General features: G+C 40.5%; 1 protein-coding gene across 1 annotated transcript in view; it reads left to right on the top strand.

Moving 5' to 3' along the window:
• nf2a (neurofibromin 2a (merlin)) overlaps positions 1-10,830 on the top strand; it is a 64,596-nt gene extending 53,766 nt beyond the window's left edge. Inside the window, exons 14-16 of the mRNA XM_038988347.1 lie at positions 4,792-4,910; positions 6,069-6,228; positions 9,639-10,830. Coding sequence (XP_038844275.1) covers positions 4,792-4,910; positions 6,069-6,228; positions 9,639-9,689 — 330 coding nt within the window. The 3' untranslated portion in view covers positions 9,690-10,830. The remainder of the gene's footprint in view (positions 1-4,791; positions 4,911-6,068; positions 6,229-9,638) is intronic.
• The last annotated feature ends 4,415 nt before the right edge of the window (positions 10,831-15,245 follow it).

The raw sequence follows: 15,245 nt of genomic DNA, 5'->3' as shown, positions 1-15,245 counted from the left end.
TGACAGGACCCCAATTTCCTTTGTTCAGGAAGGCGCGGGTAGGACATCAGCATTGGCTTCTGAAAAGCTTTTGTTATAGACGGCTAATATCTCCGGCTTTGATTTTATTTGATAAATGTGACAATATCATCGTAAAGTATGTTTTTTCAATATAGTTTTATCAGATTATTGAAATTTTTTCGAGAGTTTTGGCGTGTTCCGTTCTCTGCGTTTTGTTCACGATGGACAGCTTCGCGCCACTTGGCTAGTTTTGCTTGCTAATTCGAGAGGGAAAAAGGACATTCTAAAACCAAACAACGATTGTTCTGGACAAAGGACCCATTGTGCAAGATTCTGATGGAAGCTCAACAAAAGTAGGACCCATTTATGATGTTATTTCCTATTTCTGTCGAAAATGTGTAGTTGTGTTTTCCGCCTTGATTTTGGGCGCTGTCTCGCTATAACGTAAGCTGTATGTCGTACTGAAGTTATTTTTAGAATTCTAACACGGCGATTGCATTAAGAACTAGTGTATCTATCATTTCCTGTACAACATGTATTTTTTAGTAAAGTTTATGAATAGTTATTTGGTCAGAATAGGTGAGTGTCAGAAATATATCCGGAGATTCTGGAAAATAGTTGCTACGTTTTCACAATGTATAACCACGGATTTCAGCTCTAAATATGCACATTTTCGAACAAACCATATATGTATTGTGTAATATGATGTTATAGGACTGTCATCTGATGAAGTTTATGAAGGTTAGTGAAATAATTAATATCTTTTGCTGGTTTTGTCGCTATCGCTACTGTTGCCTTGAATCAATGTAGTTGTGTGGTTGGCTATTGTAGTAAGCTAATATAATGCTATATTGTGTTTTCGCTGTAAAACACTTAAAGAATCGGAAATATTGGCTGGATTTACAAGATGTTTGTCTTTCATTTGCTGTACACCATGTATTTTTCATAAATGTTTTATGATGAGTATTTAGGTATTTCAATTTGGTCTCTGTAATTGTTCTAGCTGCTTCGGTGCTATTTGTGATTGCAGCTGCAATGTAAAACTATGATTTATACCTGAAATATGCAAATTTTTCGAACAAAACATAGATTTATTGTATAACATGTTATAAGACTGTCATCTGATGAAGTTGTTTCTTGGTTAGTTTGGTTGGTTCTTGGTTAGTTTGGTTGGTTTTGTGCAAGCTACCTGTGCTGTGAAAAATGTCTGTGCTTTTTTGTATTTGGTGGTGAGCTAACATAAATATACGTGGTGTTTTCGCTGTAAAACATTTTAAAAATCGGACATGTTGGCTGGATTCACAAGATGTTTATCTTTCATTTGCTGTATTGGACTTGTTAATATGTGAAAGTGAAATATTTCAAAAAAATATATTTTGAATTTCGCGCCCTGCACTTGGACTGGCTGTTGTCATATTGAGCCCGACTTAGGGCTTGCAGCCATAAGAAGTTTTAACAGCTAGACCTCAAATGCGCGTCAAACAACTATTATGGATAATTATTGAAGAACCCTGTTAATAACAGAATGGATTTTAGTTTTGTTAATCAACTTAGTTGCTCTTTCTGTTAGAAGCATTAGATTTTGCAATCTCCCAACATTATTTTGGATATGTGTGCCCATAAACTGTTTTTACACCGTAACATAGAAGGATACGAAATGTTACGAGGTTACAGTTCACTTCCGAGATCTCCATACAAAAAGTGTCCGACAGCAATATCCAGTAATTTACAGGATCAAGTTCAATGTGTAATAAAAATGTTAAATGCTTGGAATATCATATAACGATAAACAGTATCATAAATGTAAGGAAAGATAGGTAGTGTTTTATGTAACACGATTAATTAACATCCAATCACATTAACCGGTACTCTCTCACGGGAAACCTTCACTCTTGCGCAGACATTTAGAAACCAAACATTAGAAACCAAACATGACAATTTGAAAAATAAGCCACATGAGTTTTTTGAGCGAGAATAAAGACGACTGTCGAGTAGTAAGACATGTATAAAAGCAACAGACACCATTAATAAGAAGGGGCTTGAAGCATCTTATATGGTGAGCTATCGACTGGCTGGGACAGGCAATCCCCATACTATTGTTGAGGACTTAATTCTTCCTGCTGCCACAGATATGGCTGGGACAATGCTGGGGGAAAAGGCCCAAAAAACTATACAGACAATTACTTCATCAAACAACACTTTCACGACGCATCAATGACATGGCAGGAGATGTTTTGAAACAATTACTGCTTTGCGTACAAGCCAGTGAATTCTATGCGTTACAGCTGGATGAGTCAACAGACGTGGCTGTCCTGGCACAGCTCCTGGTATATGTCCGTTACGTCTATGGGGTGTCAGTTAAGGAAGACATCCTCTTCTGCAAACCACTGGAAACCAGGACAACATGAGAGGATATTTTTAAAGTACTGTACAGCTTTGTGACATCAAATGGACTTTGGTGGTCAAGATGTGTTGGTATCTGTGGTGCAAAAGCCATGACAGGGAGACCTAGTGGAGTGGTAACATGTGCAAGCAGTTGCTCTCGACGACCACTTGGATATGCTGCAGCATTCACCGAGAGGCTCTTGCTGCCAAGGGAATGCCTGATAGCTTGAAAGACGTGTTGGACACTACAGTGAAAATGGATAACTTTGTTAAAGCAAGGCCCCTGAACTCTTGTGTATTTTCTGCACTATGCACTGATATGGGCAGCGACCATGTAACGCTTTTACAACATACAGAAGTTCGTTGGTTATCAAGGGGAAAAGTATTGACAAGTTTTTTTAATTGAGAGACGAGCTTAAAGTTTTCTTTACTGACCATAATTTTCACTTGTCTGACCGCATGCATGATGACGAGTTTATCACACGACTGGCCAATCTGGGTGCTGTTTTTTCTCACCTGCATGATATAAATTTAGGATTACAGGGACTCTCCGCAACTATATTCAATGTGCGGGACAAAATTGAGGCGATTATTAAGAAGTTGGAGCTCTTTTCTGTCTGCATTAACAAGGACAACACACAGGTCTTTTCGTCATTGAATGTTTTTTTGTGTGCAAATGAACTCAAGCTTACAGACATTGTCAAATGTGATATAGAAAAGCACCTGGGTGAGCTGGGTGCGCAATTACGCAGGTACTTTCCCGAAATGGACGACACAAACAACTGGATTCGTTATCTTTTCATGCCATGCCTCCAGTCCACTTACCAATATCTAAACAAGAGCGCCTCATCGAAATTGCTACGAGCAGTTCTGTGAAAATTGAATTTAATCAGAAGCCACTGCCAGATTTCTTGATAGGGCTGCGCTCAGAGTTCCTTGCCTTGGCAAATTGCGCTGTTAAGTCACTGATGCCCTTTGCAATCACGTACCTATGTCAGAGTGGATTTTCGGCCCATATAACCCTGCATATGGTTATATGGTTATGTAATAACAAAAATATATTATTTTATAACATGCACTTTCTCCCGCGTTGGATAGTGGTCTCTGTCCATGGTTCTGAAAGACATCAGTTCGGGTTGAATTGGTGACTTTTCCTAGACCATGTTGCTGTGTGCATAATAGCAAAGTTAACCAGCATATTGGTATTGAGAACAATGCGGCAGAGGCAGCATCAAAGTTAGGAGATGAGAAAACAGCCCTTGCTTTAATTGCCTATAGAAAAGTGAGGAGAGAGGAAACCAACTTTATTAGGTTTATAATCAATAGCATAACTGTTATGTGCCTGGCTTTATAAATCATCCATATATATATATATATATATATATATATATATATATATATATATATATTTTTTTTTAAGACAGATTCTGTTGCCTGTTTGAGTGTTTGTTTAATATCTTACTGACTCCGTGAGCACCAAGCCTCACGCAACCACATGTCGGATTAACAAATTCTGCTGTTTTTAATCTTTGCTATGCTGTAATAAAGGCTTTACACTTTTGTTAGATCAGCCTCTCTCTTATTATTTATAATTTAGTTATTGCTGTTAACACTTCCAAATTGTCAGAAATTATATTTATAATAATAATAACCCAATTTTTTCCTTGATATCCTTCTTATTGTTATTATTATTATTATTATTATGATCATTATAATAAATAATGTCATTCTCATTATTAGGCTTAGTATAGCAGCCTGGTATAACCACCATCGAGCTGCAGGCCTAAGAGCACATCATGTTTAGTCTTAATACCGTATTTCAATACTTACAGTAACTTTTCAGTCAGAAATGGCTGTAATTATGTTGCAGCTTTAGCAAAACACGGACAGCGTGATACACACTGTTGATGTTCTGTGGCGCTGCAGCAGGGAGTAGAGGGCGACAACGGGTGCTAGTCACAGTCACTCGCTGTCTTTTTTTTAACACAGCGCAGCAAGTCTGAGCCAGGCCCGGCACAATCAAATCAATTGCTTTCGGACCCACTCTAGTAATTTATGTCTTAATTATTTCATCAAACATTTCGCTTAAAGCATCAGACAAGCTCAGGGGATATAGTTGATTTGACTAATGCATTTTAGGGTATTTTGCCTCCGTCACCATTCCGAAGTGTGTTACGTGTGTCTGCGCTCATATCAAAGTATTCATTCGCATCTGTCACTCCATCCCTCTCTCTGTCATCCTGTTCTTCCATCTATCTTCTCCCATCTACTTCTATCTCTGTCACCCTCTTCTGCTGCTACTCACTATCCCCTTCTCTCATTTTATATTTTCTCCCTCTTCTCCCATATCCTCACTCACTCATTTCCCTCCCCACCCCTCTACCTCGCTTTCTCTCCTCCTCCCAGCCCTCGGCCGTCCCAGGTGATGCGATGCCTCCAGACCTGAGCTTCAGCAGAGAGAACCTGAGCTTCGACTTCAAAGACACAGACATGAAGCGCCTCTCCATGGAAATCGAGAAGGAGAAGTGCGTGACTGACCACTTCTCTCTCTGTCTGTCTTCTCATCCTTCTCTTTCTCTATTGCTCTCTCTCTCTCTTCTCTCCTCTTTCGAGAAGGATAAGTGAGTGACTGACCACCTCACTTCATCCTGCAGCATTAACAATCAGATGTACACCACTATTACAGACTTGTCCCTCTTTCCGTCTCTGTTCTATTCGTCCCCGTCTCTCTTGCTCTCTATCTCGAGGAGCTGGCTCTCTTTCTACCTGACTTCATTACTGCCTTTCTTTCTGCCTGACTTCATCCAATCAGATGTACTTACTCTACAGTAACCTTCCCTCTCTGTCCTTTATTCACCTGTCATTTTCTTCTCTCTGTCCCTCATCTTTCTCCATATCTCTCTTTCTCTCGCTCTCTCACTCTTTCTCCCCTTCCTTCTCCGACTGCCTGTCTTCGTCTTTGTCAACCGCATCTCCTGCTCTTGCTCTGTCGCTGTCTCCTACTCCCTGTCTAATTCTCTCCATCTTTTAATCTCTCTTCTCCCATCTCTCAAGACAGAAAAGTGAGTCACTCACTGGCCACTCTCTTTGTCCTGCCACCTGACTTCATCCAATTAGATACTGATTGATTGTACACATGTACAGTACACCACAGAATGAGACATGTCCCGCGTGCTCTATCAGGCGTTGAGCACGGAAATGTCATGGACCGTGACTCATGGTGGTACTATGTTGACGCATTCCAGTCAGAAGCACTCATTTCATAATTAATGGATATTATAGTGTACATTGATATTTGTTTGTAAAGATGTGGCACAGATTGTACTAGTTCGGGATGTTTAAGTTCTGAAAATAATGATGTAGACATGTTGTTTTATCACTATCATCTTGTTTGTATATCTATAACTTTATGTTAATCAATGAAATTCAAGCTGCTACTCAAGATTTTACAACCGTTTTTATGTCATATTCATGAATCAAAATGACAGATTGTCAAATGGGAAGATTAATAACTCAACAATTTTAATCTTGGAGGTCTTGGTTAGGATTCTATTCATTAGGGCACACCGTAGCAGAACTATTTCAAAAATGTTTCTTATTCTTAAGTTTGGATAATACTTTCTTGTTTCGGCCTGTATGACCCAGGTGGAGGATTGTCATTCTTATTTCTGTGGTCCTCTCAGGGTGGAGTACATGGAGAAGAGTAAGCACCTTCAAGAGCAGCTGAATGAGCTGAAGACAGAGATAGAGTCTCTGAAGCTGAAGGAGCGAGAAACGCCTCTGGATATACTCCACAACGAGAACACTGAGAAGGGCACCAGCAAGCACAGCAACTTCAAAAAGGTAAGCCCTATAACTCCCCAGACAGACACACACACGCACACACATACATAGGATTACGTTTTACACAATCGTCATAAACACCTAACACTAAGAGAGGCACCAGCTAGCACAGCAACTTCAAAAAGGTACACCTTATAGTGATGTCTGTCGCTAACCTATCCAGTGTCAATGACACATGCATGGGTGTATCTCGCACAAACAATTGTCATACAGACTTCTCACATCACTCCTTACACACTGCTCCCACACAACTCATATAGCCTACCACTCAAACACCACAGACTTGCATATCAAACATAACCGTTAGATAACCGTCTAACTACTTTCACATAGAGATTTATTCTGCTATCATCAAGAGGAATTAACAAATTAAGCTCACAACCTGAACCGTTATCTACAACCCTCAGATTCTTCGCTAAATCTGTAAAACCATTGAGGTGAAATGTGAGCTTTGGCACATCCATACAAAATGTCTCTCCCTCCCCCTGCCACCCCTTCTGTCTCCGTGTGTAAAATAAACTTGTTTGAGTAGCACTAATTGATTTTAGCACCGCGATCAGTCATTGGAATGGATGGGAACACCTTGGGTGTTCTGAGCTTTAGCTGGGCTTAGTCACTGCTTGTTTAATTGAACTGGGGCCAGTGAGCAATACTATTTGTGTTGGGGACTGAGACTGCACTGCCATTGCAATGTGGCTCTGTGGTATGTTTATCTGTGTGTTTACCCTGAGAAAAAGAGGGGTTACCATTTAACTCCAGTGCAGCACCTAGCAAGAGGCTGTTGTTTAGCAGTGATGGTGATGGTAGAAAAAAAAAAAAAATACCCACTGGATTAATGCAAATAATCCTGATATCATTCTGCCAGGTAAGCATGGTTTACTTTGTAGTTAACATTTAATTGAGAGTTTTTGCGAAAGCCTTTCCATCTACCAGAAGAAATGTCATTAGCATCATCGCTAACGGCTACACAAAGTACTGCACATTCACAGACACAGGGAATTTTCGTTGCCTCTTCAGAAAGTTGCAGGAAATAACTATCACTAACCACGTTTCATTCCACAGTTTTTATGCAAGTAACATCATACTGTATAAAAAAAATCTCGACAGCTGTGATGGAAACAATTTTATAAATGCCGGCAGACAATTTTTTCGTTCGACATGGTGGGATCTTTTAGTGTCGGTAAAATTAATAATGCGAGTAATGGTGGTGGAAACACCCTTTATGCGCAAATATTCATATAATAACACATATTGAAGTAAACTTGGAGTCACGCAATGATATTGTGTGTGGTCCTCCCACTACGACTCAGTTTATTTGGCTACAAATGAAATAAGTTATGATGAACTTCACATGGTGGGTTTGGGAAGTAAAGATTAGGTTGATTTCCTTAGGCTGGTACACAGCTATAGACTTTGTCGTGATTGAGTAGATAGAAAGTCTTTATTGATTGTTTATTGAATAACCTTTCGAGAATATTAACTGGCTCGACAAGGCTTACTTACTCTTCAACACTCTTAAAACTAATATTATCTTTTTGCGAAATGGCTCATTGTAAGTATCTGTATTAATATCAGCATGATGACTAAACAGAGGAAATGGAAAATACAATATGGTGACACACACGCGCGCGTTATGTTCTTCTATCCTTGTGGGGACCTAAAATGAATGTCCATTCAAAATTCGGTTTCCCCTAACCTTACCATAACCTTAACCCTAACCTAAGCTTAAAATAGCATTTGTCCTCATGGAGACGTCCCCACGAGGGATAATTTTCCTTGTTTTGCTATCCTTGTGGGGACATTGGGGATTTTACGTCCGCGCAAGGATAGAAGAACCTACACACACACACACACACACACACACACACACACACACACACACACACACACACACACACACACTCTCTACCCTGTCAGGCCTGTGGCCAGCTAGTCTATAAGCTTGGCTACCTGCCTGGTGTAAAATAAGACGATGGTAAACAGAGACTGTGCACATCCATTTCTCTCCCTCATATTGTATATTTTGGTGAGCTTGAACACCCGTGTCTACAGATTTAGCTAACAGTTTAGCACCAATAATGTTTTCCAACCCCCCCACTCTAGTATTTAAGCTGGCAGCCCCCCTGATAAGCTGGAAGCATCCAGTTTTCAGGGGGAAAAGAAGAGAGCATGTGATGCGACTTTTACTTTTGGATGTGTGCCTCGCTATTTACAGTCCCCAGAAGAGAACATCCCCCGACAGTTTCTCTCTCTCGCCCAGACCAGAATGCGGGGCATCCTTTCAAGTGTTTATTTTACGCCTGCTACATTAGGTTAATGGAGGACAGGAGAAAAAAAATAATTTTCTGTTTTACCTGACTGAATTAGGTTTTAGTCTGTAGAGGTTTTAGACGGGGGGTGGGGAGTTGTTAGAATTCTTGTCCATCAAGAATCCTAACAAACTTAAGATAAGGTGATATAACTCATAATCACGCATTGATATCAATGGGATATTTGTTCAGAGATTTGAGTTAAAGTACATGCACAAATCTCAACTTTGGATTCATCCCATAGTGCTTCAAACCTCCACCACTTGCTGCTCCCTCTGATATTTTTTATTTACATTTTTATTAGGATCTCCATTTGCCGACTCCAATGGCGACAGCTAGTCTTACTGGGGTCCGACACATAACGAAAAAGACATTACAGACAAAATACTTTACAATTTACAGTACATACACACAAAAAGTAGGTCACATGGGGGAGAGACATTGTGCCGTGAGGTACTCTCCCAAACTTCTGAGACGGTTTTAAAGTATAAAGCAGAGGTAGACTAGAAAGACATGTCAGTCATCGTGACTCCCTTAGATCACAGTCAGAGCTGTGTATTTGACAGGACAAGACAATCATGCCCATTAAGTGTCCTGCAAGACGACAACGCTCTCTATTCGATTTGTTCTCCCCATAACGTCTTTTAACTTTGAAACTTGTGTTCAACTAAAGGAACCAGGAGTAAACAAGTGTCTAGATTAAGTCAGGATTCTATAAAGGTCAACGTTCCATACGAATATTGTCAGGATTCAATCAAAATAACAAACAAACAATGGCTTCAACATCGTGTTCCGTCAGAATGCTGAATGTAAATACAGACTGTCAAGAGGTGAGGTGGTACATGCAAAAGCATTATCCTAGGTGGATAATGTCACCTCACAAACAGCCACATTGCCAGCTAACAAGTCACTTCTAGTATAGAAAAACCTGTCCAAGTCTGTTTTTGTCAGTGGATATGGCACCTTAGTCTTTGCCACTTTGAAACTAACTCCAGCTGCTATTTCATGTGTGAAATAGCACTGTTGTACAGCAGTAGAACTGATCCTGGTCAGATGTTTATGGTGTTTTGGAGATCTAATTCATGTATTTTTCTCTTACAGCTAACTCTACAGAGCACCAAGACCAGAGTGGCTTACTTTGAAGAACTATAGATGTCACCAGGGACGTGTGTGTGCATGCTTGACTGTGTGTGTGCGTGCTTGACTGTGTGTGTGCGTGCTTGACTGTGTGTGTGTCTGTTTGCGTGCGAACGAGTCTGTTTGCGCCCACGTCTGTTTGCGCCCACGTCTGTGTGCGTGCACGTGTGTCTGTGTGGACATGTCTCTGGAGAAACTTTATCACTGCAGTACATTCCATACTACGTGACCTTTGGCTTCATTTCACCACAACTGCGGTCAAACGATGGACCACTGCCTAGGTCAAAACTAATTTAAGAACTGAAGTTTACATACTGTATAGGCCAAGAGAGACAAATCATGAGTTACACTTTAATTTACATTCTACTACTTCTTACCTGATATTTACCTTAAAATAACCAAACAATACTCACAATAACTACAGTTTGTGTTATTTGTGTAACATTGAAACAAACATACTATTTACCATTCACTAGCAGGTAGGTAAAGTATGTTTAATTATGTATCAGTATCCTTACCACTCAAATAAGTGCGTAATGAGTATTAACAGGTAAATACCACTGAAAAATTACAGTACAATATTATCAACTCGTATCACGTCACCTCAAGTCTCTGGCTGCCGTAAGTTAATTTCTGTATAGGTGTTCTCTAGTATGAAGGTACCAAGTGCACTATATTCTGTTCTACCCTTTAAAAGCAGAGTGGAATAGCCTTTGAACTCTGGGTGAAGATGAAGGAATGGTAAGAGTATTACAGTACAATAATCCGGTGTACATCTAGCACAGTTTTCCTGAATCCTGATACTGGGGACCCACAGCGATGCACATTTTTGTTGTTTTGCCCTAGCATTAACACACTTCATTCAACTAATCCGCTCCTCATCAATGCTTTGATTAGTTTATTCAGTTGGGCTGGGGCAAAAACCAAACTATGTGTGCGGTGAACATTTTGAATCCCCATGACCAGGATTGGGCAAAACTGATCTAACCTATCGTTGGTACTTTTGGGAAACTTGAGTTTGCATTCCATTGTATTGATCTAATACGGTGCACTCTGAAACTGTTTGCATATTTTGTTACATTACAGACTTATTCTAAAATATATTAAATACATTTTTTGCCTCATCAGTCTACACACAATACCCCATAATGACAGAGAAAACAGGTTTGTATAAATGTTTGCTAATGTAAATAAGGTATTTCTGTGTTTTTATTTGTAAAAGTATTCAGCCTGTTTGCTATGAGACTTGAAATTGAGCTCAGGTGCATCCTGTTTCCGTTGATCATCCTTGAGATGTTTCTACAACTTGATTGTAGTCCACCTGTAGTAAATTCAATTGATTGGACATGATTTGGAAAGGCACACACCTGTCTATATAAGGTCCCTCAGTTGACAGTGCATGTCAGAGCAAAAATCAAGCCATGAGGTTGAAGGAATTGTCCGTAGAGCTCAGACACGATTGTGTCGAGGCACCGACCTGGGGAAGGCTACCAAGAAATGTCTGCAGCATTTAAAGTCCCACAGAACACAGTGCCCTCCATCATTCTTAAATGGAAGTGGTTTGGAACCACCAAGACTTTCTAGAGCTGGCCACCCGGCCAAACTGAGCAATCAGGAGAGAAGGGCCTTGGTCAGGGAGGTGACCAAGAACCTGATTGTCACTCTGACAGAGCTCTAGAGTTCCTCAGTGGAGATGGTAAAACCTTCCAGAAGGACAACCATCTCTGGTGAAACGAAGATTATACTCTTTGGCCCGAATGCCAAGCGTCACGTCTGCAGGAAACCTGGTACGATCCCTACGGTGAAGCATGGTGGTGGCAGCATCATGCTGTGGGGATGCTTTTCAGGGACTGGGAGACTAGTCAGGATTGAGGGGAAATATGAACGGAGCAAAGTACAGAGATCCTTGATGAGAACCTACTCCAGAGCGCTCAGGAACTCAGACTGGGATGACGGTTCACCTTCCAACAGGACAATGACCCTAAGAACACAGCCCAGACTACGCAGGAGTGGCTTCAGGACAAGTCTCTGAATGTCCTTGAGTGTCCCAGCCAGAGCCCGGAATTGAACCCGATCGAACATCTCTGGAGAGACCTGAAAATAGCTGTGCAGCGACGCTCCCCATCCAACCTGACCGAGCTTGAGAGGATCTGCAGAGAAGAATGGGAGTTACTCCCCAAATACAGCTGTGCCAAGCTTGTAGCGTCATACCCAAGAATATTTGAGGCTGTAATCGCTGCCAAAGGTGCTTCAACAAAGTACTGAGTAAAGGGTCTGAATACTTAGTTCAGTTTTCAAAATTAAATTAATAAAAAAATGATTTGTCAGCATGGGGGTATTGTGAGTCGATAGTTTTTTCCCCATGAACAATTTCAGCCATTTTAGAATAAGGCTGTAACATAACAAAATGTGGAAAAGTCAAGGGGTCTGAATACCTTCTGAATGCATTGTTATGTGTCTTATCTGTGAAAACGGTTTATTTTCTTGTTGGCATTAAACGAGGACAGTGAACAGTGTTTTTCTTTTTGAAATACTATTATTTTGCATGTGTTGTAAGTTGCCTTTTTAAACACTATACTATTTTATAGAAATACTGTATGTTTGAACTGATCATCTGTGAAAAATAATTAAAATGTAAGCGAACATTTTATTCAAGAATGACCAAGGTTTTATGAAGCCTTATTTTGTCAATGACTAATAACCATAGCCTGCTAAAACTGTCTTCTTCGACTCTGCACACAAAGGAGAAAATGTTATCCACGCCACTCTGAAAATAACATTGTACTTTTGGAATGAATAAAATGTTATGTAACAACCTCCCACACACCCAGTTAGACATATTTAAAAAATAAACAGATTCTCCAAATATGTAGTTAGTAGCAGTCAGCTCAGATCACATAATGAGGACAAGATCTGAAGTGTATGTGTGTGTTTGCACCAGTGGTGGAAGAACTACTAAATTGTCATACCTTAGTAGAAATGAATCAAGTAAAAGTTACCCAGTAAAATACTACTTGAGTAAAAGTATCAGGTTTTACTAAAGTATAGTGGTGGAAAAAGTACTCTGTTGTCATACTTGAGTAAAAGTAAAAAGTTAAAGTAATTGCTATACATCAAATGCCTTGTATTAAGCAAACAAGACAACACAACTTTTTGCCAGGGGCACACTCCGATGTAATTAACAAACGAAGTGTTTGTGTTTAGTGACTCCGCCAGATCATTGGCTGATATACAGTATTGATAGGCCCATGAATTGTACCATACTGCTGTCCTGCCTGAGCATTCAAAATTTAACCAGTGATTTTGGGTGTCAGGGAAAATGTATGGGAGTAAAAAGTATATATTTTCTTTTGAAATGTAGTGGAGTAAAAGTTGTACAAAATAATTATGTTAAAGTAAAGACTTAAGTATTTTTACTTAGTTACTTTACACCACTGGTGTGACGTGCCTGTGGATGTAGGTTTTTGTGTGTGTACGCATGTGTTTGTGCATCTGTGTGTGTGTGTGTGTGTCCACGCATGTGTGCGAGCGAGTGTGTGGTGAATGCACACTGAGGGTGAGTGTGATGTCCTGTTACTGTTCCATAATTCCATCCTACTGTCACAAACTATGTCTTCAGGCAGCCTGTGTTCAAGCCTGCTGACTGCAGGGTGTGCAAAGTTGGGCCATCTGATGCAGAGCACAAGCAGATCAGTTGAAGATCTGGTAGAGGGGTCCAGTCATCCCGCCTGCTGAAGCAGATGGTAACAGAGGTCTGTGAGTCCTTGCCAGCAACCTATCAAGCTTTTGTGTCCAACAGCACGCATTCTCACAAGTGGACTGAGGGCCAAGAATACATCCTCTCCACCCTGAATGTCACTGCTGCGGGCGAGGTGCAGGAGGGTAGGGGCTGCTGTTGTACAAGACCCCAGAATTGAAGGAGTTCAAGGCAGTTGGAAAGAAGGCGATGTGCACAACAGGTGTGAAGTTGTCAGATGTGCGTTCTCTGGAGGGTGTGAAGATGTCAAGGTGTAGAGTTGTTTTATATCACTCACTCACATATACAGTTCAAGTCGGAAGTTTACATACATTTCAACTCAGTTTTTCACAATTCCTGACATTTAATCCAAATAAAATTCCCTGTTTTAGGTCAGTTAGGATCACCACTTTATTTTAAGAATTTGAAATGCCAGAATAATAGAGAGAATGATTTATTTCAGCTTTTATTTCTTTCATCACATTTCCAGTGGGTCAGAAGTTTACATACACTCAATTAGTATTTGGTAGCATTGCCTTTAAATTGTTTAACTTGGGTCGAACGTTTCGGGTAGCCTTCCACAAGCTTCCCACAATAAGTTGGGTGAATTTTGGCCCATTCCTCCTGACAGAGCTGGTGTAACTGAGTTAGATTTGTAGATCTCCTTGCTCACACATGCTTTTTCAGTTCTGCCCACAAATATTCTATAGGATTGAGGTCAGGGCTTTGTGATGGCCACTCCAATACCTTGACTTTGTTGTCCTTAAGCCATTTTGCCACAACTTTGGAAGTATGCTTGATGTCATTGTCCATTTGGAAGACCCATTTGCGACCAAGCTTTAACTTCCTGACTGATGTCTTGAGATGTTGCTTCAATATATCCACAGAATTTTCCTCCCTCATGAAGCCATCTATTTTGTGAAGTGCACCAGTCCTTCCTGCGGCCACCCCCGTGCTTCACGGTTGGGATGGTGTTCTTCGGCTTGCAAGCCTCCCCCTTTTTCCTCCAAACATAACAATGGTCATTATGGCCAAACAGTTCTATTTTTGGTTCATCAGACCAGAGGACATTTCTCCAAAAAGTACGATCTTTGTCCCCATGTGCAGTTGCAAACCGTAGTCTGGCTTTTTTATGGCGGTTTTGGAGCAGTGGCTTCTTCCTTGCTGAGCGGCCTTTCAGGTTATGTCGAAATAGGACTCGTTCTACTGTGGATATAGATACTTTTGTACCTGTTTCCTCCAGCATCTTCACAAGGTCCTTTGCTGTTCTAGGATTGATTTGCACTTTTCGCACCAAAGTATGTTCATCTCTAGGAGACAGAACGCGTCTCCTTCCTAAGCGGTATGACGGCTGTGTGGTCCCATGTTTATACTTGTGTACTATTGTTTGTACAGATGAACGTGGTACATTCAGTCGTTTGGAAATCGCTCCCAAGGATGAACCAGACTTGTGGATGTCTACAATTGTTTTTCTGGGGTCTTGGCTGATTTCTTTTGATTTTCCCATGATGTCAAGCAACGAGGCACTGCGTTTGAAGGTAGGCCTTGAAATACATCCACATGTACACCTCCAATTGACTCAAATTATGTCAGTTAGCCTATCAGAAGCTTCTAAAGCCATGACATAATTTTCGGGAATTTCCCAAGCTGTTTAAAGGCACAGTCAACTTGGTGTATGTAAACTTCTGACCCACTGGAATTGTGATACAGTGAATTATAAGTGAAATAATCTGTCTGTAAATAATTGTTTGGAAAAATGACTTGTTTCATGCAGTGGTTGAGTGGTTGAAAACGAGTTTTAATGACTCCAACCTAAGTGTATGTAAACTTCCGAC

The sequence above is a fragment of the Salvelinus namaycush genome, chromosome 1 (genome assembly GCF_016432855.1).
Source record: "Salvelinus namaycush isolate Seneca chromosome 1, SaNama_1.0, whole genome shotgun sequence".
Classification (NCBI taxonomy): domain Eukaryota; kingdom Metazoa; phylum Chordata; class Actinopteri; order Salmoniformes; family Salmonidae; genus Salvelinus; species Salvelinus namaycush.
This window is presented reverse-complemented; position numbering and strand designations above follow the sequence as displayed.